The 26,214-nt window shown below is 39.5% G+C and overlaps 1 protein-coding gene across 1 annotated transcript in view; it reads right to left on the bottom strand.

Annotated features, from left to right (window-relative positions):
• LOC139708557 (cell adhesion molecule DSCAM-like) overlaps nt 1-26,214 on the bottom strand; it is a 71,543-nt gene that overhangs the window by 22,954 nt on the left and 22,375 nt on the right. Inside the window, exons 4-16 of the mRNA XM_071620500.1 lie at nt 22,812-23,090; nt 20,272-20,541; nt 13,861-14,157; nt 9,148-9,423; nt 8,120-8,398; nt 7,528-7,647; nt 6,135-6,308; nt 5,174-5,470; nt 4,419-4,550; nt 2,876-3,049; nt 2,058-2,128; nt 1,498-1,729; nt 17-163 (exon numbers count right to left, since the gene is read on the bottom strand). Of these exons, the coding sequence (XP_071476601.1) occupies nt 17-163; nt 1,498-1,729; nt 2,058-2,128; nt 2,876-3,049; nt 4,419-4,550; nt 5,174-5,470; nt 6,135-6,308; nt 7,528-7,647; nt 8,120-8,398; nt 9,148-9,423; nt 13,861-14,157; nt 20,272-20,541; nt 22,812-23,090 (2,748 nt within the window). The remainder of the gene's footprint in view (nt 1-16; nt 164-1,497; nt 1,730-2,057; nt 2,129-2,875; nt 3,050-4,418; nt 4,551-5,173; nt 5,471-6,134; nt 6,309-7,527; nt 7,648-8,119; nt 8,399-9,147; nt 9,424-13,860; nt 14,158-20,271; nt 20,542-22,811; nt 23,091-26,214) is intronic.

Here is a 26,214-nt window from a genome sequence, read left to right as displayed (position 1 = left end):
TTGCTTGAATGCTTACCTTCGTCTTCTCGCACAGGCCTGTAGTAAACTCTGTATCCCTGCAGTATGCCGTGCAGCGACTCCTGGTTGGGTGCAGTCCAGGCTACCATCACACCTGTCGACCCCAGAGATCTGGCTGTGACAGCTTGTGGCGCCTCGCTGGGAACTTTAGAAAGAGGGATGAGAGAGAGAGAAAATAATAAGCTCGTTTCTAAGCATCTTTCTCCGTAATGTTCCACGTTCTTTCTTCTCGTCTTTCTTGATGTCTGTCTGTTTGTTTCATTTCTTATTCTCCATTCTTGGAGCTCACACATAGTACATTATGACTATCATACATGTATGAATAAAAGAAACTTGTACGTACCACTGTTTCGTAACATCTAGAAGTGCTGTAAGGTATTCCAAAGTAGCTATGTATTTACTTCATTGTTTGCTGAAACTGCAGTGTCCACTATTAATCCCAAGGGAAGCTAAAATGTCCCTACTTTAAAGAATTACCTTATGACACAGTGATGTCCAGGGCCCTGTTTCATAAAGCTCTTCGTAAAGTTCTGCACGGCTTTACGAACGGCTTAAATATGGCATGCCAAGTGGGTTTCCTAATCATTGTTAATTTCAATAGCTAAAGTTGAAATTTGCAGATGATAATGATCATTCTTAACACAAGTTTTTCGTTGAGTGTGTAATTTTGCCCCAATGTAAAAGCAATTATTGAAATACAGTCGTACTTTGTGAAAACATAAAGAAGAAATGGGCACATATGTTGGTACCTCATATTCGAGTCGCTCGTAAAGTCATGTGTAACTTTTAACACGAACAGCTTTGTGAAACAGGGTCCTGGAGTCATACTCGTATAAAGATTACTGTCATAGTGCTACAAGGGGGAGTGGTAAGATGACTATCTGTGCAAAAGAATATCCAACCTCTGATTTGAAGTCTCTTGGTTTCAAAGTTGATATGCTCTTATCAAAATGACCTAAATATACAATTTTCTTAAGACAGAGATAGAGCACGTTTGTCGAGAGGGGAGAGACAGGAAGGGAGATATGAGGAACGTATCCTGTTTTCTGAGCTTCTGTTACGGCATGATTTTTCATATTGATGCCCACACCATTTATGGCCACTTTAGGTGACTGGGTCTTTTCTTGCGAAAGTTGAGTCAAATAAGTAATAAAATTTTGGAAATTTATGTATAGGCCCTAGCCTGTTTTTTTTCTCCCGAAAGTCTAAGGCTCCAATGATACGACGTCATCAGTGCAAGGACGCAAAGCAGTGAGAGAGTGAATAAAAAACCGAAGAAAGCAAATGAATCATGTCTGGAAAAAAAAAAATTAAAGTTTTTGTATCCAATATTAACTGGAATCGTATTCATATTCTTTAGACTATTTGTAGCTGCCTGTCAGATTGTATTATTTGTCTTTATGTACCATATTTTAAAGTGACATGTGGACCAGAATGTTAAGTGAAGAAAGTTTCTTTGTGAAAAGAAAAAAAAGTTACCATCTTCAAGAGTCATGACCCTATGGGAGGTCGACCACGGGCCGACGTTCACCCTGTTGTAGGCCCGCAACTGGATGGTGTACTCCGTGAATTTCCGCAGCTGAGTCAATGTGTGAGTCTCGATGTAATTTGTCTCTACGGGAATGATCCGGGACTGGAATGGCGAATCGGGATCCCGATACTGAATGTGGTAGCCGAGCAGGAGGCCATTCTGAAGATCCGCGCGTGGTTGCTAGGGGAAAGAGAGAGAGGGAGACAAAGTAATATTAATCAGTTTAAATTATATCATTATCATCAGTTAGGCTGATTGATTTTGTGAATGAATGGGGACAGAGTTAATAACAGGTCTAGTATTTTGGGTTGTGTGAATATAATGTATTCATATTATAAGTAGGGCCTATGTACAGTCAAACTGGGCTATTGCTACCACCTGTCTATGGTGGCCACTTTTAATATCTCCCTTGGATGGCCGCTGTAAACAAGGTTGATCACACATGTGTGTGTGTGTGTGCGTGTGCGCGTGTGTTTTTCGCTTTTATTCAGCCTCAATAGTCTCTTACCCGCCACGTGATCTTGATACTTTGTGACGTCAGGGCTTCGGTCTCGATATTCAAGGGCATGCCAGAGGGGGCTGTCGAGTAAAAAAAAAATGGAAATAAATAAAGTTAGGTGTGTCGATAATGACGGTACTTAAACTTTTCTAGGTTACAACTATTTTCTGTGGGAAAGAATGGTGCATATAATTATTATAAGGGAGGTCTTTGCTTGTTTGTTTGTTTGTTTGTTTGCTTGTTAATTTGCTTTTGTTCAATTATCTCATTGAATAATAAAAAGGAATGAGCCGGGAAGTAGTTTAATAAATTCACCATCGCTGACTGGGTGCTGAAAGCGTGACGGAATGAGTTTACGATGTCATAACCTCACAACTTGTCGTATAATTTCGGTAACAAATCTTAGAATTTACTCTCTTTTTTTCAAATGCCATATTATAACCCAGTCTCTCATGTCGAAATATATCTTACTTAATTATCACTTTTTTAAGTTATTCGACCGGGAATAACATTCTATTTCACAACTTTATAGCAGAAAAAAGAAGAATTTTTTTCAGGGTCTTTTTCATATTCTTTCAAATTGCCAGGTGATGATATCATTAGCTCACTTATTTGCATATGCACAGCATCTGTTGGAGAACTGCTTTGCGAAGATTAGCTAATCTTTGACATATTTCAATGACTTCCTCACTTAAGTCTGATTCTAACAATTTCCGCTGTTATGTTTGTAAATGGTTGTTTGTCCTTTTTTTTAATCAGGTGTTTTCTTTATTCCATAATTGTCTTTTCAGGATTTTTATCGAGCAATCATTGATATCATGTCTAACCTTCTTCCTTAGTTGTGAAGAGGATCTCTGGGCTCGCGTCACTTATACCGATGGCGTTGAAGGCGAATATGCGCACGTTGTATGTGTAGGCTGGGTGCAGCAGAGCGATGGTGTACTGGTAGCCAATCAGATCGGCGGGAACGTGTTTCTGTGGCAACCCCTCCTGCCAAGCATCTGCAACCATGGGAACAGATGTGATAATGAGGTGACACGACATGTGCTCCACCTACAAATGCTCCGTAAATTGCGACAAGTGGTAACTAACAAAAATCTCATCCCATCACATCCGGCCGACATGTAACTCAATGAATAAAATAATGATAGCAAATGAATATTTGAACAGAAACCGTACTTGGGGTAAAACGATTTTCTTACGAATATTTGTCATTTGAACAGTCATACATCATCCGTCAGGACCACTTGCACCACGGTGCTATATTTCTTTACAGTTTCTGCAGATCTGAAATTTCTATTCTTATTGTCACTGTAATTATAATTGTAATTATGAAAATCATGAGTTTTTTCTTAATGTTTTTATTATCATAATTTCTGCAACTGCTATAAATTATCATTATCATCATCATTGTCGTCATCATATCATGTAATCATAAAACATAAAGAAATTATGCTTGAGACTGTCGACAGTTGAACAGCACTCCAACACATGTATCCATCAATCTACATCCACACATGTCATATTAAACCTTTTTACAGAAGAGCAAGTTCAGGTATAGCTCTTGACGATCTTTCTGTATCTTAAGAAATTATGACAGGAAAACTTAATGAAGAAATCACACTTTTTTCCCATCTCTTGACATACTATACTGACACTTTTTAACACATACCACTTTTCTTTTCGTGTTCATTGCCACCCTCCACATATTAACCATTCCTGTGCCAATGAGCCAGATGCGCATAAATCTCTCACACTATATTTAAGGTCAGGATATGAACGTGGTTTAAAGGAGACCTCCGGATGATTTTCAGACTTTTAAATATATTATTAACCAACAACTATAAATTGGTTATACTTGGTAGTGAGTTTCAGAATTTTTAGTGATTGGGATAAGGATTAGGAGTGTTTTCAAAATTTATAACAAATTGCAATGAACAAGGATGATGACAAGGCAGCCTTACTACAAGAATGCATGACTTGGGGCTCAAGGAAGCAGAACAAAAGAAGAAAGCATGCATAAATTCTACACAGGTGAACGTGGTATTGTAATGGAATTACATTGCTACATTTCTAAAATATGTGAGGCTCATATGTCATCATCTTTGTTCAGTGTAATTTGTTTGTTTTGGTTTTTTTTAGTACTGATTTCTCTGCCCAAGGCCCATAATAAATGCCACAAATCTATACATGGAGCTATTGTATTTGTGTACTACAGGATGTGAAATTATGAAAATCGTCTGGAATGCCCCTTTCAAGAGTTTTCATATTGCCCCGTTAGGTGGCAGGTCGTTGTGCTATTCCAGTATAATGCCTCTTGACATGTTCTCTCTTCTCGTATATTCCACCACACTACTCTCTTCCTCATACCTGAATCGTTCTTGTATTCGAGTGTGAAACCCGTCACGGGGCTGTTGCCGTCGAAGGCTGGTTGCCATGCCAACAGAACACTGCGGCTCGTCTTGTTCATTACGTGCAAATCCGTCGGGTGCTCCGGTTTTTCTGTTGATATGGAAAATCAATGTAGCTCATTGATATCAAAGGATCAGGGTAAGAGGTGTGAGAGGCAGCATACATTAAGACCAAGAAAAAAAGAAAAGAAAAAATGATGATAGTGATGGTGATCATGACGATGATGATGATGATGATGATGATGATGATGATGATGAAGGTGATCGAGATGGTAATGTTGATGGTGATGGTGGATGGTGATAGTGATGGTGATGGTGATGGTGATGATGATGATGATGATGATGACGGTGATGATGATGATGATGATGATCAAAGTGATGGGGATGATGGTCATGGTCATGACGAAGCAAAGGAAAACAATAAGAAGAACAAGTTGACGTAAATAGAGAAGTGCTAGCAGAAAACCCTGAAAATAAAGGAAAAAGCAGTAAGAATACCAGCTAAATAAAGAAAAATAACAGTAAAATAGGAAAAGACTCTGGTAGAGATTAGTAAAAGGAATAAAAAGTCGTTCTTCCATCAACAAAGTAATTATCAGGAAAATATTAATTCAGGTACTATGCTCTTTCTGGCGTAACGTCCACAGGACATTACTCTCGACACTCCTAATTTGTGCAGCCACATCTTGCATTTCATCTTGGTATTGTGTTCACCTTGTACCCAAAGCTGGATCACGTGCTCATCGGCGCCGTGGTCGTTCTGCGCCAGGCAGATGTACGTGGCCGTGTCGTCGCGCACCGAGGCGAAGATGGTCAGGATGGAGCGAGCCATGTCGCCGTCGCTCACGGTCTCGATCTGGTAGCGCTCGGTGGAGAGCCGGTTGAACGGGATATCGTTCTTCGACCATCGGATCTCAAGGGGCGGGTGGCCGTTGGCTACGCACTCGAGGGCGACCCGGTGTTCCAACTGGACCGTCATGTTCTGCTGCTGGTGCTCGAATGTGGCAGGAACTGAAACATGCAGACGACACCCAACATCATTTTCAATGCCAAATAGCAGCATACAGCTTATTGTATTAAAAAGGACATTCTGTCTTTGTTGTCAACTAAGGTGACCGTAAAACTAGAAAGAAACAAACACTTTCAAAATACTTGATATTTTTGGTCCAGTAATTTGATCATGAGAGATTATAAGAACTAGAGTATCAGCGATCGAAATGGGCTCACAAAATCGCAGTTTTAATAATTGAATGCCCAAGTCAATGGACAGCATTAAGAGTGGCAGTGTTGGGTTTTTTTTTTCACGTTTTATTGATTTATTGGAAAGACAGACAAAAAAAGTAAATTTGCTATCTAAAGTCACCATTATCTTGCGAATAAGATTTCCTTCTGAATAAATAATTGTACCCATGCTTAAGAAACTCACTGATAGTTCATTGCAATCATCTTTGGTTCATGCTGTGCAGCATTCACTAAAGATAGTGAACAGATTCGGCTTGTTATGACCTCTTCTAGTACAGTTACCGTTGCTAATTGTTCAAACGATGATAGACCTGACAAAGCTCGATTTATGGTGGCAAGACCTTCTACGAAATAAAGAGCTTACCTTTCCCAGGCTACCCTACTTAAGTAGGACAAAATGAAACTATTACTGTTGTTATTTTCAAATACTTACCAAAGACAGTAAGAAGAGCGGTCTTACTCGGACCTGTACCCACACCATTGCTGATGTGACAGAGGTAATATCCGGCATCCTCTTCGCGGGCCTGCCGGATAACCAACGATCCGTTCTCTTGCTTTTCGAACCGCGGATCGTCCGGCAGGTGCTCGAAGTTGGAAGCCGTCGTACCTGCGTGAGGAAATTTTTTTTAAAGAACGCGTTTCGATTAACTGCTTGCTAATCATTGCTATAGATTGTAATGATTCGCACTCCGACACGTTCACAGGGTTGAGACAGTGAACACTATCGAAATGTAAAAATAAGTGTCCGATTGTAAAAATAAGCAAACATTCGTCTTTCCGCAGATTTTGCTTCTGTGCAGTCTTGAAAGTTTTATGATTGCATTTCCGTCAACAGTTTTTCTATTATTACAATGTTGTATTGACCTTACATAACTATGTATAATCAATGTATAAGTTTCATTCGAATTGCTCCTTTTTTTACTGGAAATGAGAAATAAATGAAACGAAATTGAATGAATAAAAGACCACCAAATGGTGATTTTTTTTATGTATGACGATTTTCTGTTGTCATCATTGTTCAAGCCTTTTTTAAACTAATACGCTTTTCCATTCGGAATGGCTACATTAAAGAAATGGTACAGTATTGGTGGAAGCGAGGATTAGGCTTTTAACTTTTTGTGAGATACCAAGAAACCACTCATGAAGTAGTACAGAGCATACCATTCTAAAACGAATTCAACGTATACGTGATGAAAATCGGTTTTGGAATGACTGCGGCATCCAAAAACAAAGTAAAATATAGCGTCCCACCTTTTAGGATTGCTCTTATTTGCGTATCTCGGTCGTTTTAAAGCCAATTTTCATAAAATAAACGTATGGATTCCTTGTAGAATTACATGCTCTTTCATGTTTCATTTGAGGTTTCTTATTATCTCACCCAAAATGTTAGAAAACTGAAGTTAGGTCTCAACCAGAACTATGCGATCCCTTTAAAGATTTTGTTCCCGAATATTGTTGGTTCTTTCGTCTATTCCTCCTCCTCCTGCTGCTTTGTTTCTATTATGACTTATGCTCGTTCTGAGCAGCAATAACATCCCTCTCCTTCTCCTGATTCTTTTCGAATTCTTCTTCTTCCTCTTCTTCTTCTTCTTCTCCTCCTCCTCCTCCTCCTCCTCCTCCTTCTTCTTCTTCTTCTTCTTCTTCTTCTCCTCCTCCTTATTCTTCTTCTTTTTACTATTATTTTTGTCATTCTCCAAATCCCTCCCATGTCTTTTTTTTCCTTTTCTCAAGAAATACATCGAGCAAATCGGACCCACACTTGAATTATTGTTATACATGTCCGAAATGTGTCCTCCTATTGCCTTTAATACAACAGCGCCACCTACCAGGAGCCTTGCGCCACTCTACGACTGGTTTCGGGCGACCGTCAGCTAGGCAGATGAGGACGGCTGTGCGGTTGAGAACCACGTCGGTGTTGCGAGGGGCAACGGTGAAGCGAGGCGGGACTGTACAATAAAGACACGTACGAATGATGATGATGATGGTGAGTAGGAACATCACATTGATGACATTTATGCAGTGATGAAATAGTGTTGAAAATAATCACCATTCATGATCATGATAGCATCCGTTCTTATAATGGGATGAGAGCAATAGCTACTATTACAATTTCTGCTCTTTTGTTGTTTTAGTGATATCATTAGTATTTTTATCACTTTTATTATCAGAGTACAACTTCAAAAGAATGATATGATAATGCAACTTACTCTCTATTCATATTATCTGTTACAGTTATTGTGTAATATGATAATATCGATCATTTGTCTTTCTATTTATGTGTGCATTTGACTTCTGAGCCATCTTTCTATCAAACTCACTTTTTTTTTTCTCCCTGCATACGCAGTCTCCCTGTTCTTGGAGTGATTATAATCATCTGTATGTTTAGTTTGCTTTGTTTGTTCGTGTTTACTTCAGTACCTTGTATGGTGAGTTCCGTGGTGTAATTCACTGACGCTGCCGTGTTGTTCGCCTCGCACGTGTACCTGCCGTCATGCACCGTCGATGCGTCGGAGATCGACAGCGTGCTCGAGAACTGACGCAGATCGAAGTCGATGCCGATGCCGTGGGGGATGGGCTGGCCGTCCTTCAGCCACCGGAAGTTAATTGGGAGGTCGCCCTGAGCCACAATGCAGGTCAACTGTGTTCGCTGCCCCTGGGTCAGGGTCAGGGGGTCAATCGGCTGGATGACGGGTGGCACTGTGTGGGCGTGGAAGGAGGGCAATATACGATTTTATGAGCACGCGCGTGCAGTATCACCGGAGCAGGCTGACCAATGAACAACACAGTAATTACAGGATAGTAATCACAGGATGTTAATATTAACCCCTTTTTTCAGTGAGATTATCTAGCTGCCATGGGCTTTGTACGGAACCTACCACGTTGCCATGGGCATGGGTTACCTCTTACGTGTAGAATCTACAAAGGACTGATCATCACGTCATATCTTTTCAGAATACACCCGAGAACAATGAAGTGACAGATTGGCTTGATTTATAGCTCAATTTCAATTTCAATTTCATTTTTTGGGGTATTTCTCTATGGAAAATGATTTCTCGATGGAAAATTTCTCGATGGAAAATAAACGCATCACTCCTATTGGACTGGTAGGAGAAGAGCGCTATTTCTCCTCTAGAAAGAGGAGTTTTGATTTTTCACTTTCCCGCCTCTGAATGTTTGTAATCTTTGTTTGAATCTAATATTAGCTAGCCTGCTTACAGAGGGTGAGGAACTACAAATGTATTGATTAATGAGAGAATGATATAATCGGTGAATAATTCTTCTTCTTCGTATGTACAGTCCAACACCCCTTAGTAGGGGCCAACCGGACAGAAATTCTACTTTGATTCGTGTGTTTACATGACCGCTTGCTTTCTTTAGGATTAATGATAGGCCCTATGATGGGGGAGGGGCGAGCGGTAGAAAAGTGGGGTCCCCATGCAACTGACCTTTGATCCGGAGGTAAAACTTGGAGGAGGATTTCCCGCCGATGTTGTTACGCGCCTCGCACGTGTACATGCCAGGGTCGTCAAAGGCGGACACGGCGGAAATGACGAGGGTGCCGTTGGGGTACACGTTGTGTCGGATATCTTGGATCGGCGCGGGCGACTCGCCCTTCTTCCAGGTAATGACGGTGATCGGATAGCCAACCACGTGACAGTGGATTGTGACGTTAGTTCCGGCCACGGCCGTGATGTTCGGTAGAGGGCGCACCATAGGAGGACCTGTTGTTGTTGTTTTAAAGAAAGAAGAGAAAGAAATAAAAATTGGGGCCCCATTCCTGTAACAGGACCTGTTACAGGAATGGCATAATATCTAAAGGGCATGTTTCACTCTGGGAGACAACATGATTTCTAGAATCTCGAGGTTTGTTCAGCAAGTTGAAGGATCTTCGGAACGAATGACCAGAAATGGCAATTGTCATTGATGTTCAATTTATCAATATTTTTCAGTCCGTCAAAATAATGATTATAATTCAATTTTTGTTCTTTCCGTTCTGTCTTTTTTTCCCTTATACTATGAAGAAAGATACATAAGGGTATATCTCAGTAGATTAAAAGTAAAATGCGCTTATTTCATCTGTGAATGAGGCTTCAAAGTAGATGGTACAATAATTTATTATTGGCTCTACAACTGAGTCAATTGCTGTAGTGAATATTGGTATTCAAGTACCAATTGGCAAATAGAAAAAGGGATACAGGATTACCATTTCCATTTCTATACCCCTATGAAAACTGGTTTAATTTCATCACATTTATGGGCACAGCTTGAAAATTACCAGCCAGGAGAATTTCATCTCCGGGATACACCAAAACGGGAAAAAAGATGGCCGTTTAATGGCTACATTATCAGTCTCAATGCTCCTGTAGATGCATTATCAATTTTGATATGTTGTTCAAGCTTTTAATGACATTGACCACTTTAAGGTATTCTCGCAGTATTCATTGATAACAGATAAAAATAATCCCCTTCGAATTTTCACTAGTAGTGTATGGCTATGTATTGAGTTTAAACTCAGCTATACACACAGAGTTTGTTTGATGTGGCATATCTTATACGGAGGGTCGTGAGCGATGCTAACAGCGTAGACCCATAGCGCATAGAAACAACAGCAATTATACTAGCAACCGATGTCGAGTGGGGGAACTAAAGTATCCGTGATTATCGTACAATGACCCTTCATTTTAATGTTCAGCTTGGCGCTTAATTACTCCCAAGGTGAATCAATGGGCAGCGATCGATTTCGAGCCATAATCTGGTGCGTGAACAAGCGATCTCATTTGCATAACAAGAATGATAAAATTTGCATACTGAATTGCCAGCGCCTTTAATTCGACCTTGTCCGTGCGTTCTCGACCAGATAATTGAAATTTATTGTGCAGATGATATAATCGCTCGATGAGAATTTCAGCGCGGAGTGTCACTCCAAACGACAAAATCTCTGACTTTTGAATTCGGAAGCGAGGTTGCGAGGTTTAAAGTAGAATAAAAACAAAAACATTTCGCGTTATTGATTCATGCAGCCAGCCCTGTAACCCATGGTTAAATCTTTATGAAATTTAATTAGCAGGACCACACAAGGTGTGGCTACGTTCAACACGCTCTAAACGTGACCACAGTTTTTATATTACATTGTCTGATGTTGGAAAACTTCCATTAAAACGTACAATGCCATGCAATGTACAATTTTAGTTTCAATCAATAGACTGAAATCCAGTAGACGGAATGATAGTCAAAGTTTAATAAAAGTCGGGCTTGAAATGAAACCATTCTAAAATTGTAAGATTTCAGGGGGTTTTCACTGAATAATGGCATTGGCACAACCACGTACTAATCCGAAGTATACAAAGCAGTTAAAGTGGTGCTTATCATCAGCTTATATCTATTCCACTATGCATGATGATACACATGTATCAGCATAAACACCATGCTTTGTTCCAAAGATTAGCAACAACCAGTTAAATCATAACAAAAGAGATTATGTGCGTATACACATTGATACATGTTGCTTTTATAACTTGATTTGATTTGATTTGATTTGATTTGATTTGATTTGATTCGATTTGATTTGATTTGATTTGATTTGACTCATTCAAATATATATTTGAATATTCAAATATATTTGAATATACATGTCATCCATACATCATACAGAAATGGATGGTTTGTACATGGAATGTGTCATATACATTTTGCGTGGATCGTCATAAGCTATCAAAAGTTTGAATGGGACATCCAGCAAAATATAACTGACACATAGTACATATGTATTGATAATGATGATTCTGATTAGATATTTCATGTTAACAATGAGAATTTATAGAGGTTTCGTGCATGATGGGTCTTGAGAGGCTTGTTAGGTCATAATGTTATCATTTCATCAAATTTGCAAAATAACAGTGGTTGTTACAAATTCTGTGTAGTGAAACCATGTAAAACCTTAAGCTTACATAACTTTCGTATCTCAGGTCCAATTTTGTGAATGCGCGTCATGAATTCTCCTTCCAGATTTTATTTCAATCGTTAAAGTCATCTTGACCGTTGTGAGAAGTTACCCTTTAACACATCCCCCCCCCCCCCCCCCCCAAGTGATAGATTAGAACTTAGAGGAGAAAAACGCATTATGGAAACGGATGAACTTGCAGGAAATGAGCTAGAGAGATTTACATTACTGCTAGGGAACTAGTCGTTGAGAAGTCGCCTACAAAGAGCAAAGCGATAATAGAAATAAATTAAAGGCAATGGTGTTTAGGACGGAAAGGCATAAAACGTGCTTTAACCAGCATTCACAGCTTACAAGGTAATGATCCTGGCGGGGGTGACTTAACTTGGGACACAAAATCAATAGCGACGCATTGTTCCCAGAAGTGGCCGCGGAGCTGAACACACAGCGGGTACGTACGGTCGCGTGTCGGCCAGGACCTGGCGGCCAGCCATCTCGCACCACCCTTTGTTTGGGGCACGTGCCACTCTCCATACCCGTTTACGTGAGCGCGGCTAATTTGTACGTGACATCAATAATTATGGCGATATCTTGACTGGTAGGAGTGCTGACATGTTTGTATGGGGGGGGGGGGGATTCTTGAAATTATATTATAGAAACAGGGTGTGAGCCATTTATGTGTGGTAGACACAACAAAATACGAAAATTGTTATCAGCGAATTTCACAATACGAGTCAGACGACGGCAATAATGACTTCAATGTAATATAAATCTGAAGAAAAATTATCAATCCATGACATCGTACAAAAAAGCAACTGATTATGAATGCAACAGTATGAACAAGATTGAGTGTTCAGTAAAAGATGATCGCAAAGCAAGCACCGTTAAAAAAAAACAACAACCGTAGTTTGAATAGTAAACTAAAGTTTCAAGGGTATTCAATGCGTATTTCATGATGGTTTAGGTGTATAGAGGTAAGTATCAACCCGTCTAAGACTAGTCTCGAGCATACTCGGGCAGGTGTCTGTGGGAAATGTGTGCTTTAGCATAGATATAGATGCATCTTGTATTTCAAGAGGGGCTAAAGGAGATTGAAACTATCATTTACCATATCTCTTCGTTTGTCTATCTATTGCTTTATCCCAAACTCCGTAGAGTTAGAAAGTTTATCTGTCCATTAATCTATCTACTAGTATCTATTTATCTACATATTTATACGTCAGTCTATCTATCTTAATATCTACAGTAATCTAGGTATATACTATTCATGTATCTATATACTTATTCACCTTTTCCCGTCTCTGTCCAGCAGTTGTCCAGTGAGGCTATTTGTCCAGTAAGGCTATATCCTTCAATATGTCTACTTTATCTATCTTCTGTCTATATTCTATCTATTCATATATCTATGTCTATACAAGTCAGACTTCCTTTCAAGCGGACATTGATTTAAAAAAAAAGAGTATGTCCTGCTTCCTTGGTATATCATGTATTGGACACGCACGGACACGGGTGTAAAATGGTTGCATTGTGACGTAGTTATCCATTACACGTCACTGACGACTGGGCAAACAGTATGGAGTGGTCGCTGTTTATTCACCCTCTTCGCGAGTTATTGGCCCCGGCGCGCGCGAGACCCGCGCGTAATGAAGTCGTAGTTTAAAGGAACACACGGCAGAGTAAAAGCAGTCCGGTGAAAATACATATGCTTTAAAGGGTAAGTCAATGCAACATTGAGTGGTAATTTTACTTTAAAAGACCAAATTTTCGTACTCGATTACCGCTTTGCATGATCAGAGCTGCGCTGAACCCAGCCGCTGAATAGAATCAGTAGAACTTGACATACAATGATTTGGTCCAATTAATCAAGGACATAGGCATAATTATTTCTTGCTCGTTTGCTGTTATGGTATGAACCTTCAGATTCAGGATTTATAATAAGTGCATTCGTATTTGTTTATGGGTGCTATCGAAAAATCTTTGGTTGTTTAATTTTGTCTTTGTTATCATTGTTGTTCTGTACTAGATCGTTCTAAACTGTTACGTCCTTTACATACAGTATGCTATGTGCTAACCATTCTTTTAATCGATTTTTTGTTTGTTTTTATGTGCAATGTGTGAACTTGAGTAAATGGATTTATGATCAAATGAGTCAATCAATAAATGAATGAAAATGGATAACAAAGACATCTATGAATAACTTAAGACATGGCCGACATACCAAGAACATTGATGCGATCTTCGTGTCGGACCACGCCCAACTCGCTGGTCGCCTCGCAACGATACAGCCCGCCATCCTCCGTCAAGAGGCCCGTGATGTTGAGGTGGCTGATGACGTCGTTGTCCTCGTTGATGACGTCACTGAGGGCGTAGCGGGAATCGGCGGGGATCGGTTCCCCGTCCCGAAACCAGCGCACATCCGGGGTGGGGTTTCCCGCCACTGTGCAGGCAAGCTGGAGGTTGGGGCCAGGCTGAAGAGTCTGGTTCGTGAAGTGCATCAGGAGGATTGGCTTAGCAGCTGAAACGAAAAAAAAATATATATATTTATATACATAGTTGTAATAACTAAACAAATTGTCAGAACTGTAGACCAAAAATAGAATAATAAAATTCTTTGGAAAGTATAGATGGATGGATGAGGCGGCACTCTGGTATCATGAGTGAGACCCTTGTCTTTCAAATGGACGTCCCGAATTCGAATACCCGCCCGGTGCTTCTGTCTTTTGACAAAAATGTTTTAAACCACAACGTCAATCTTCACCCAGTTGTACGGACATCTGATAGACTAGTTAATACATTGATTGTGGTAGTAGTAGTAGTAGTAGTAGTAGTAAAGTAGCAGTGATATTGTCGTAGTACTAATAGTAGGATTAATAGTAGTGGTAATAGTTGCAGTATTAGAAGTAGTAGTAGTAGTAGTAGTACTCTCTTAAAAAAATCCTCCAAAATCTTCGAGTGATCCCTGACGTCACTCCAAAGTGAGTGAAAATGAGCATTTTCACTCAAAATTCACTCCAATTTCACTCGAAATTCACTCTTTTTTGTATTCACTCTTTTTAGAGTGAAAATTTTCACTCGATTTTGTTTAGAGAGTAGTAGTAGTAGTATAGTAGTAGTACATTTCAGTAGTAATAGTAGTAGTTATAGTAGTAGTAGTAGTAGTAGTAGTAGTAGTAGTAGTAGAAGTAGTAGTAGTATAGTAGTAGTACATTTCAGTAGTAATAGTAGTAGTTATAGTAGTAGTAGTAGTAGTAGTAGTAGTAGAAGTAGTAGTAGTAGTAGTAGTAGTAAAAGTAGTAGTAGTAGTAGTAGGAGTGTGATAGTTGTCATATGAATAATCATAATTGTAACTGTTGTCATTGTCATTTTCATTAAATTACCAAAAAAGAGGAACAAGATACATGTAGGCGCCGTCATACAGATTTCTTGCTACAGTTTGACGGTGAGTTCCTAATTTCATATTATTTCACTTAACAGCCTCTGATATTAAAGCTTCAATTTAATCATTTCATTGCTAGAAGTCAGACCGAAAGGTGCAGTAGAAGTAGAATAAAAAGAAAGAAGTCAGCGGGAGTTTACTGAGCATGTTGTCATGGCTACCATCTGGTATGTAAAGAATGTTTGACTGACGTCATAGTCTGATGTAAAGCATTAATCCGTTACTGACACCACTTAAGGCATGCTATCCTTGCTAGGGAAGTGACGTTTGTCATTGCCATGAATAATGATAAAAGTAAAACAATGTTCTCTTTTGTAAAAATGAAAAAGAGTTCACATCATCACAGCCGTACTTTACTGGTTTAATACAAATTCTATTGACAACTGATGTTTAACTGCATACATTGCATTTTTGAACGTCAAACATTGTACACTTTAATTTCAATCATTAAACAAACTACGCGCTTTAAGCAAATCAATGGTTTACCTGTCTGGCATGTTGATTTCGGATATCAAATAATACATGACTACGTAAAGAACGACCGATTGCAATAATGAAACATGTTCAGCGATTGCTCAGCTAGCAACGAAACGATTTCAATGTTCCTTTTATCTGTACCTAACAGTGGTCTTACTGTGTATGGAAGACTTTGTGAACTAGAAAACACATGAGCATATACAAACATGTTATTGCCTTTTCTAAATTTCAAAAACACTTTAGAGAATATGAACGGTTAGAGAAACGGTCTCGAAAGAGACTAGTTGTGTGCTTTAAACCACCCGACATTTACGATGATAGCAATAATACCGATTTATCACGACTTTATTTTCTATTTGTTTTTTATGTCAAAACCCATATATGAATGTCTCAATGAGCATATTTCAATTGTTCCTCAATTTTGTCCTTTGTGGTTATGATTTAACGTAGCAGTAATTACTCCTGGACAAAGGCAATATATCGCAGATAATTACATCTCATGGACGTATATTAGTGTGTGCGTGTGTGTGTGTGTGTGTGTGTGTGTGTGTGTGTGTGTGTGTGTGTGTGTGCATGTTTTATGTAGCCATATTCAAATTGCCTTGTGTGCATCTCATTAACAATGACAACGTAGAACATCAAAGGCGTGCAATTGTTACTCATATAATAAAAAAAAATACCGGCCCCAAACTCTTTAACATATCCCCCTTTTCTGTCCTTCCCCCCTTTTTTTTTCTCTCTCTGTCTCTATCTATCTATATATCTATCTATCTGTCTATCTATCTTTCTATTTGTCTATCTATCTATCTATCTATCTATCTATCTATCTATCTACTTATTTATCTGTCCATCTATCTACCTATCTCTTCTGTATAGATGTAATATGTATATATATCTGTGCACATGTACAGACATAATTTCATATGCATTTCGATATCATCTCCATCTCTCTCTCTCTCTCTCTCTCTCTCTCTCTCTCTCTCTTTCCACTTCCAATCTCCGCTAACAATCGCCCATGTTGATTTGTAAAATGATTACATGCCTTGACGAGTCCTACTAACCCAACTAACGAGATTTATCTATCTAATTACGATCGTTTACAAAGAGAGGGGTCTGGAGGGTGGGTAATGATAGAAGAAGAGAAAAAAATAGAGGGAGAGGGGAGAGAGCAGGGCAGGGCAGGGGGTAGGGGTGAGGGGGAGTGACGCGCCAGTTTCTCCTGGAAGAATCGGAGTCAAGTGGTCCTCCAGTATAAGGCATATGCATTCATAAGGGATTGTATAATTTTGCTTGAGATTTAACGTCAGGTATCTTACATTTTTGTTGAGATAGTGAAAAACCTCTAATGAAATGTGAAAGAGCATGTACTTCCAAGAGGAATGCAATGTTTTTTTTTTGATGAAAATTGGTTTTGAAATGGCTGAGATATCCAAAACAGAGCAATCCTAATAAAAGATGGGACCCACCTTTTATTAAGATCGCTTTGTTTTTATTTTGTTTTTGGATGTCTCAGCCATTAAGAAAGACAATTTCTGTAAAATAAACTTTGAATTCCTCTTATAATGGCATGTTCTATTTCATGTGTGGTTTCTTGGTGATATCTCGTAAAATGTTAAAAGCCCAATCCTCATATCCACCAATACTATACTATCCCTTTAATTCTTTATTGCTCTTATTTTCAGCGTGTGCTAAGATTGGTTTCATACTTTAGAGATCATAGTTGAAAAGTTTGAATGCAAAACAGATGAGCGCCAATTTTAGAGGCATACAATCGTGGCGAGTGGTTTGTGCGGCACGGGAGACGAACGCAACACGCTGCCTCCCCCATTCGGTATCAAATGTAGTGACCCCGAATGAGAATAGCGCTAGCTCAATGGGTCAGCGAACAACACTCTAGACTACAAGGGCTCTGTGCTACAAATCTCCTAACCCAAAATGGCTGTCCGAGCGAGCCACGAGAGCTTCCGAATGGACGCACACTCTCAGTGCGCATGCGCATGAAGAGAGGCCAAAAGAGCCACGCGTCTTCTGGCCTCTCCTCCAATCACCGCAGACACAGAGACAGATGTCTCAGTGGCAGCATTGTCCCACACATTTATGGATATAGCACCGAGTCTGGCATTGCGCAATTGCATGCACAAACTTCGGTCGTTCGGAGTTTACGTACCATAAGGGATGACGATCGTATGCCTTTAATTTGTGTAAGGTCACCCTAAAACAGAGAAAATTTCATCGTTTTATGACAATGCACTCGTTACACAACAAGAAAACATGTTTGAACATATTATTGAAATAACCACATGTATTTTAGTAATTTTCTTTGTTTTTAGCAGCTTTAATCGCGGACGCTGTATCTCGAATCTATAGAATTATAATTTCATGACAGACATGTTTGGGGTTTTTTTTTTTCTTATACCTGGACACTTCTTCTGATGAACTTATGTTGAAAGAAGATATCCATTCATTTTCATACCACACTCTTTTCTGTGTGTGTAAGTATGTGTGTGTGTGTGTGTGTGTGTGTGTGTATTTCTAGGAGTTAAGCAAAAATACAAGGTACGCGATGGTCACTGACTTGATTATCTTGCTCTAGTCCAACCATATTAAATTCACTCCACTTTTTTTTTGTCTCTTAAGGCGAGGTAATATCCGTTGAAATCTCAAAAGCTGATTATATCAGGTCGGTGGTATACGAGCGAAATTGCCCGGATGAATACCCCACTTGTCGTAAACCCTGATATGAAAACTGTTTGGGTCTCTGATGATTGTAGATGGCGTGGGGTCAGCGATCTACATATTTGTATATACCTCCCCTTTTTTCTTCCCACCCCCTCTTTAAAATAGATCATTAGCTCCCTCATTCTCTCTCTCTCTCCTCCTCTTCCTGTTCCTCCTCCTTCCATATATCTCCCTCTCCTCCCCTATCTTTCTCACACACACACACACACACACACACACACACACACTTTTTCCATTTTTTTACCGATCATCTCTTTGTGTTTATAAATCTCTCCCTCTCTTCCATCTGCTTATCTATCTATCCGTCTATCCATCCATCCTTGTATATATACATCTATCTATCCATCCATCCATCTATCTCTTTGTCCGTTTACGTAGAGAATTATCAAAGCTAAATTCATAATGATTATCTGTTTCCAATTATCCGTCTTCTCACTCTCTTTCTCTCATTATAATTATCTTTCTGTAAATCTTATAATATCAGTTAAATCTGCCTCATTTTCTGTTCTGTGCCGTCTCTTTTTAGCCTCCCTTTATTTCTTGTTTGTTTGTATTTTTGTCTTTTAGTACTTTGTTTATTAACTTCTTTGAGGAGAGCTATTCATGGTGGGCATTCCATACACTTCCCCCACCGAACACTTTACTATCTGTCCATCTCTCACCCCTTCTCTGCCGTTTTCCCTCAATATTAGGTAAATTTCAGCATTTTCTCACTCAGCATTGTTCATACAATGTATGTTCTTTGATATAATTGATATGCTTTTCAATGTGATGCATTATAATTTAGCCTTCGGGCTACTACTTTGCATGTTTCTTTCAATAAACCATTATCAAATCAAATAAAATCAAGTTGGTCTCTATCACTGTCTTATTCATCTAGTTCATCTGTTGCTATATTACGTCATGCTGATTAATGTGCATATTTTGTTTCGTCGTTGCCATGGTTTTTGTGTTCATATTAATTTGACACCATCTCTTTAATAATATTATGCCCTGTTTAAGTACGAGACAAACTGAAACTTATCGTAACCATGGTAACCCAAGACTGGAAGCTGCAGCGATAACCCATTCTCTCTTCATGATATAGTAGATGAGATATTAAAACAATGCAGAAAACAACAAGAAGTGCCGTCTCGGGTATTGTCTGAGGAGTTCAGTAAACATCATAGTGTCCAATAATCATGATCAGATCCGGCTGTCTACCTACCAATGGATATAGGAACCCCACATGTTTCGCCACTACATCTGAAGGCATCATTAAAGCGTTTGGCCGTTCAGATTTTGTTATTGGTTTCCGTGTAAATTATGGGAGTGTCAGTTTTGATTTTGACCATACCATTAAAAATTGACAATGTTCAGCTTCCATTTGTTGTTTTGTCGTTGTTGACTCATTTATTGTTATCGTCGATTATCAGTTATGAACATGTCTAGAGTATTCGTCATAGCGCCATTACCAATTATCGTAACAGATTTATATGTCATTATCGCGCCTCCATATTTTGGTGTCAATATTCAATCTTTAGTTGTCTCAGAGAGAATATTCCTTCTTACAATGGTTATAATTACCAAGACATTATATATTTCGTGCATCTGAGCAAAAAAAAAAAGTCATGGTGCATGATTATCTCAGCGTGTGTAGATCAGTTTTTACTGTTATCTTTATCATTTTTGTTTCATGAATTGTTGTTTTTAATGTTGTTATTGTAGTTGCTTTTGTTTTGGTGTTGTTGTCATTGGGGTTTGTGTTGCTGTTGTTGTGGTTGATGATGGCGGTGACGGTGGTGTTGGTAGGGATGGTAATGCTGTTTTTACTGCCGCCTGTTGTTGTTGCTGTTGTTGTTGTTGCTGCTGCTGCTGTTTTGGTGTTGTTGTTGTCGTTGTTGTCGCAATTGTTGTTGTTGTTGTCGTCGTCGTTGTTGTTGTTGTTGTTGTTGTTGTTGTTGTTGTTGTTTTTTCGACATGATATTGATGACTCACCACCCAGCGACAGCTGCATGGTAGCCTCCTGCGTCTCCCATCGGTTGCTGGCCACGCACTGGTACATCCCCCGGTCGTCTCTGCGCATGCCCGCCACCACCATCGTCCCGTTCTGGTACACCGTGACGCGGTCGTCCCCGTCCAGAGGCAGCGCGTTCTTGTACCACGTGACCTTCTCCACGGGGTAGCCGGACACGGAGCAGTTGAACGTCGCGAAGGCGCCGACGTCGACGCTCCGCTTTTGCGGGTAAAAGTAGACGGAGATGGGATCTGAAGGGACAAAAAGCAATAACGTTTAGCATCCACAATAACAAACCCAATGCGTTCGTGTCGACGCTGACCTATGACAATAGCGAACTTTATATCTGCGACGCGAACGCTTAATAGACGACGCAGTATATAGGACTGCTCTAGCGTTCGCGTCGTAGATCTAAAGCTCGCTAACACAGACGATAGGAAAATAAAACGCCTCAATGCTTGCTACAGCACCGATGATATCGTAAATGCCAAGGTCAATGCCAGTGACATCGGCAAGTACAATAATAAGGGCAAGGTTGCCATCATTGACAATAACCAGGAATAACCAAGAATAACCACCAATAACCAAGAATAGCAAAAGGAACAAAGTCAACGTTAGAATTAAAACGACAGTCACAAGTGACGAAAATGGTTACTACATTGAGACCGTCAATACTATTGTAAAGATACGAGCCCTAACAATGACAGCGTCAACTGAAATTGGTAGCAGGTCTAGGGTCTTATTCTGCTGAGCATGACATGCATGATTCAATAATTGCGCTCAGCGCGAGATTGGCATGACTAATGTTCCATCTCAATGTGTAAAAGAAATATCAATAATCAATGATAAGAAATAATCATGCGTACTAACACTTCTTCCATGTTGTCGCACGTACATATATTCTCAAGAACACTTTTTTTTTCGATTTTCCTGCACTCACTTGGATTTGCAAATTCACAATTGGTCTACAACATTTCAGAGACTGTCTACACATAATTATTTTCAGTCGATCATTTAGAATAGATAGTTCATTTAAGTTTCAGTTTAAAAGAAAAAAAAAAATCTCGATTTCTATTGCCAGACTTGAATTGGGATTAAAACTTTAAATATATCTATGATGAGACCGTTGCTCCATGCCAAAGTGTTTTTTTTTTCTTGCGTTTTCCTCTGTGAAAAGAAAAGGTGATACAGAGTGGTATCAACACTCATAACGCCCGCCTCATTATGATCAATTCTGGAGAGGCCTCCCTCCTCAATTCGTGGCTCGCTCCTGGTGCGAGATAACGAGAATGGGCGAGTGGGGGTCTACGATTTCACCCTTTCCAAAACGGAGCCTAATGACTTAAAAGCACACCGACATTTAAACCCACTCTAACCTCTCCACGAGTATAGAGTTTCGCGCCTTCCAATCGAAGGCCTGAAGAGACGGGGTGAGAAAGAAGAACTAAAGGGGAATAATAATATACAAAGACAAGAAAGATATGAGAAGGACAAGAGGGGATGCAAGGAAAGGGTAAATTTTCCGTGAAGTGACGGTTGAACTGATCGGGTATGATAATATCGAGGTGTGATTCATACAGAGACGATGCTAATTTGGGAGACGGGTGTATCAACCATGTAGTATAATAGCTTCGATACAATTCCCTGCTCGGAGCTTTCGTGACCGGCGCAGCGTGTATTAGAGGAACATTGGACAGGTGTTTTACAAAGACGGGTGGTGGTTCTAAGTTGCGCATCACTTTTCTAGCATACCTCTGGCACTTAACATCACGATTATAACGGGAATGGGATAAGGGGTGTAAAGTTGGAAAATTGCAAATGTGTGTCTTTTCTCGATGAATATGGATGTGCGTTAGACGGTATTTATCCATTTTTTTCTTTCCTTCAATTCACTGCCTGATTATCTATCTCATTCTTTCTCTCTCCTTCGTTCTTTCTCCTCTCTTTATCTCTTTCTATCTCTGTCTCTCTTACCCATCTCTCATTCAAACTATTTTCTTAAATCCTTTTCTTTCTAGAGGGAATGTTAGTTGCAGTTAATTTATGCTCGCCATTACAAAAATACTTCACCACAAAAGAACTGGGAAGAGCACATCTGCATTGTTGAATTGAAACTTTCATTATGATTCTTTTATCATTATCGTCCCCCGCGATGATAATACCAAGCGTATCAGGGGCAATTACCCCACGGCTAAATACTGGTTAGTGATATCGTGTAGAGTAAAGTTAGGGTTAGGGTTGGGTTTTAGGGTTAGAATTTGGGTTAGGGTTAGGATTAAGTTCAAGATTAGGTCTAGGGTTAGGGTCAGGGGAAGGGTCCAGGATAATTGCCCAGGGGGTAATTGCTCTAGACCCATATTAAGAAACCAGTGTTAGTATCCTTTACGAAATGTATCAACTCGCTGTAAATGAGAAAAATATCTGTTATCCTTTTAGTGCTACTCGTCATCTTGGCTGCCCTAATTTTTGACAACACAAACGAGATGAAAAATGACTGAGTAAAGCGGGATGACCAACTTACCTCTGACCGTTACGGTCCTCTGCGCGCTGACAGACTTCAAGTGGTTCGTCGCCCGGCACTCGTACTGGCCCGAACTCTCCATCTGCACGTTGCTTAGCAACAGATTCCCGCCACGGAGACTACGCCCCTCTCCGAGCAACACCTCCTGGCCGTCTTTGGTCCAGTGGTAGGTTGGGAGCGGGTAGCCGCTGGCCACGCAAGGTAGTTCAATAGCCTCACCGACACGGAGGGTGAAGTCCGAGCGGGACTGGATCATCTCGGGAGCGGTGTTCACTGGTTCTGGAATTCAATTCAATTCAATTCAATTCAGTTCAATTCAGTGCAATTCAACTCAATTCCATTTCGTTCAATTCAATTCAGTTTCGTGTCAGTTCAGTTCAATTCAATTCAATTCAATTCAATTCAATCCAAACAAATCGACCCCCATTCAATTCAGTTTTTCAGTTCAGTTCAATTCGATTCAATGCAGTTCAGTTCACTTCAACTCCATTCAATTCAATTCATTTCAATTCAATTCAATTCAATCAATGCAATTCAAGTCAAGTCAGTTCAATTTATTTCAATACACTTTTCATTTTCATGCACAGAATATGATATAAGAAAATTACGAATATAAATCTCGAGTACACATTAGATGAAAAATTTGAGGAAATCACCGAATTGCAGATATGCATAATGCATAATATTAAGCTATGATCTACTCTCTAAAAAAAAATCGACCGAAAATTTTCACTCTAAAAAGAGTGAATACAAAAAAGAGTGCATTTTGAGTGAATTGGAGTGAATTTTGAGTTGAAAATGCTCATTTTCACTCATTTTGGAGTGACATCAGGGATCACTCGAAGATTTTGGAGTGATCCCTGACGTCACTCCAAAATGAGTGAAAATGAGCATTTTCACTCAAAATTCACTCCAATTTACTCAAATTCACTCTTTTTTGTATTCACTCTTTTTAGAGTGAAAATTTTTACTCGATTTTTTTTTTAGAGAGTAGGGGAAAAATGAGGGGTCCAGTAAAATATAGTGCTTGTATATTTGTGGACAACTCACACCAACCGACGCAAAAGCTTAGACTTTCTTAATTTCAAAATAAAATATGAAGTAATTCAAACAGGATTGATTGTAATTATATGATCAAGATGATTATGATAACAAAAAGTTTATAATCATCATTAATATAATCATCATCGTTGAATATCATCGTCTTCATCATACTCATTATCATATTCATTATGACAATAACACGAAGAAAAATCAGGAGAAGAAATTATGAAAATTATTAAAAATAAACATACTATGCATCAACGTCACTCAACTGAGAGGAATGCAACAATAATTGATGTTCTTGTGTTTTGTCGGAAAATGAAAATTAAATTTGAATCTTAGCCTGAATCTGAATCTTAACTTCCGTCAAGTTACTATACATAACAAATTACATTTCCCAGTAGTAGCGATGGTAGTACAATGTTGTAGTAGTAATAGTAGTACAGTAGTAGTAGAAGTAGTAGCAGTAATAGTAGTTGTAGCAATAGTACAAGTAATAGTAGTAGTAGTAGTAGTAGTAGTAGAAGTAAAAGTAGTAGTAGTAGTAGTAGTAGTAGTAGCAGTTTTATTTAGTAGTAGTAGAAGTAGTAGTAGTGGTAGTAGTAGTAGTAGTAGTAGTAGTAGTTTTATTTAGTAGTAGTGGCAGTGGAAGTAATAATAGGAATGCATAGTAGTAATGGTGGTAGAAATAATCATACAGTGGTGGTAGTAATGGCACGAATAATAATGGTAGTAAGTGTAGAATTTGTAGCAAATCTTTCAGAAAAGTTGTACCAGTGGTAGAATATGAGAAGTATCAATGCGCAGTTACAAACCCTATGTGGAAGACCCTTATGAATGACACTGGCGTAGCCGGGGGGGGGGGGGGGGTGGGGGCGATGGGGGCGGTTCGCCCCCCCCCCCCCCCCCCCCTAAGATTGGACCGGGATTTGGGAGGCGGAAAAAAAAAATGCGTGTATACTGTATGCATGCACATGAAGCGGGTCTCCTTTGCAACCTTTCATCAAATAAGATTTTTTTTTTTGAATATTTCACTCAAAGTGTGCACCAGATCGTTGAATTTCAATTCAAAATATGCAAAATCTCTCGTGCTTGGGAGGGGGTATCCCCCTCCCAAACCTTCCCCCTCTGTGCCTCTTTCCCTAGCTAAGTACACTTTTTAGATTTACAAAAAATTCTGAATAATTCTGAGTGCACAAGACTTATCACTTATATTCCGAAAACTGAATGTTCCCTCATGTTTAAGGGGAATTTCCCCTTTTAATCGACCCTTTCCTCCCTCAACCCCCCCCCCCATCAGTTTTTTTTTTTTTTTTTTTTTTGGTGATTTCCCAAATGTTGATTCCATCAATATGCTATACGAGATATCTCAATTTCAACCTTAAAAAGATAAAAGCTCCATCGGAAGGGAGGGTGGAGATAACACTCGCCCACGCCTTCTCCCTGCTCGCCCCTCCCCCCCCCCCCCCCCCCCTGCCATGCAAAGAAGTAGACTGTGGCTATACCCAGATCGCTTTATTTCAATTCTAAAAACGCAAAAGCTCCGCGAGCGGGAGGGGGAATCCCCCTTCCCTAAGCTCTACCTTACTAGACTGTATACATACGCACAGATGGTGCACATTCAGAATAAGAGCTAAATTCCGTGAATTTAACACTTCGATGAAAAAGTATTGCACCAAAAATTTGCACCAGATCGCTGAATTTCAGGTCTGAAAACGCAAAATCACCTTCGTGTGGGAGGGGATATGCCCCTATCTACACCCTCGTGTGCATGCTTTTTTCTGTTTGATTGCTGAACAGACAGCGTTCATGATATTCAGTGTAAGAATTAATACAAGAAGACTAGTGTATTTAGATTATACCATTTTATAGGCAAATTGTTCAATGATAATCTACACTAAAATATACTGCAACCTTAAGCAAGTGGGACTGTTTCAACTCGTTAAAACACGCAAAAACATGCATAAAATTGCACCATTTGCAACATCAAAATGCAAAAAGTTCTTACCGTGGGAGGGTTCACACCCCCCTCCCACACCCTCCCCTCCACCCTCGCTCGCTCCGCTCGCTCGGGTTCAGTCGCGTTCATGATATTCAGTGAAAAGAATTAATACAAGAGGTGTATCTAAATTTTACCATTTTATAGGCAAATTGTTCAATAATAATCTACACTAAAATATACTGCTACCTTAAACAAGTGGGACTGTTTCACGTCTATAAAACGCGCAAAAACATGCATCAAATTGCGCCATTTGCAACATCAAAATGCAAAAAGTTCTTACTGTGGGAGGGGGGACACCTACCCCCTCGCTCGCTCTGCTCGCTCGGGTTCAGTCGTGTTCATAATATTCAATGAAAA

The sequence above is a fragment of the Diadema antillarum genome, unplaced genomic scaffold (genome assembly GCF_040938485.1).
Source record: "Diadema antillarum isolate AM-2024a unplaced genomic scaffold, OU_Dant_1.0 seq00001348_RagTag, whole genome shotgun sequence".
NCBI classification, from domain to species: Eukaryota; Metazoa; Echinodermata; class Echinoidea; order Diadematoida; family Diadematidae; genus Diadema; species Diadema antillarum.
Note: the sequence above shows the minus strand (reverse complement) of the source record. Positions and strands in the feature narration are given on the sequence as shown.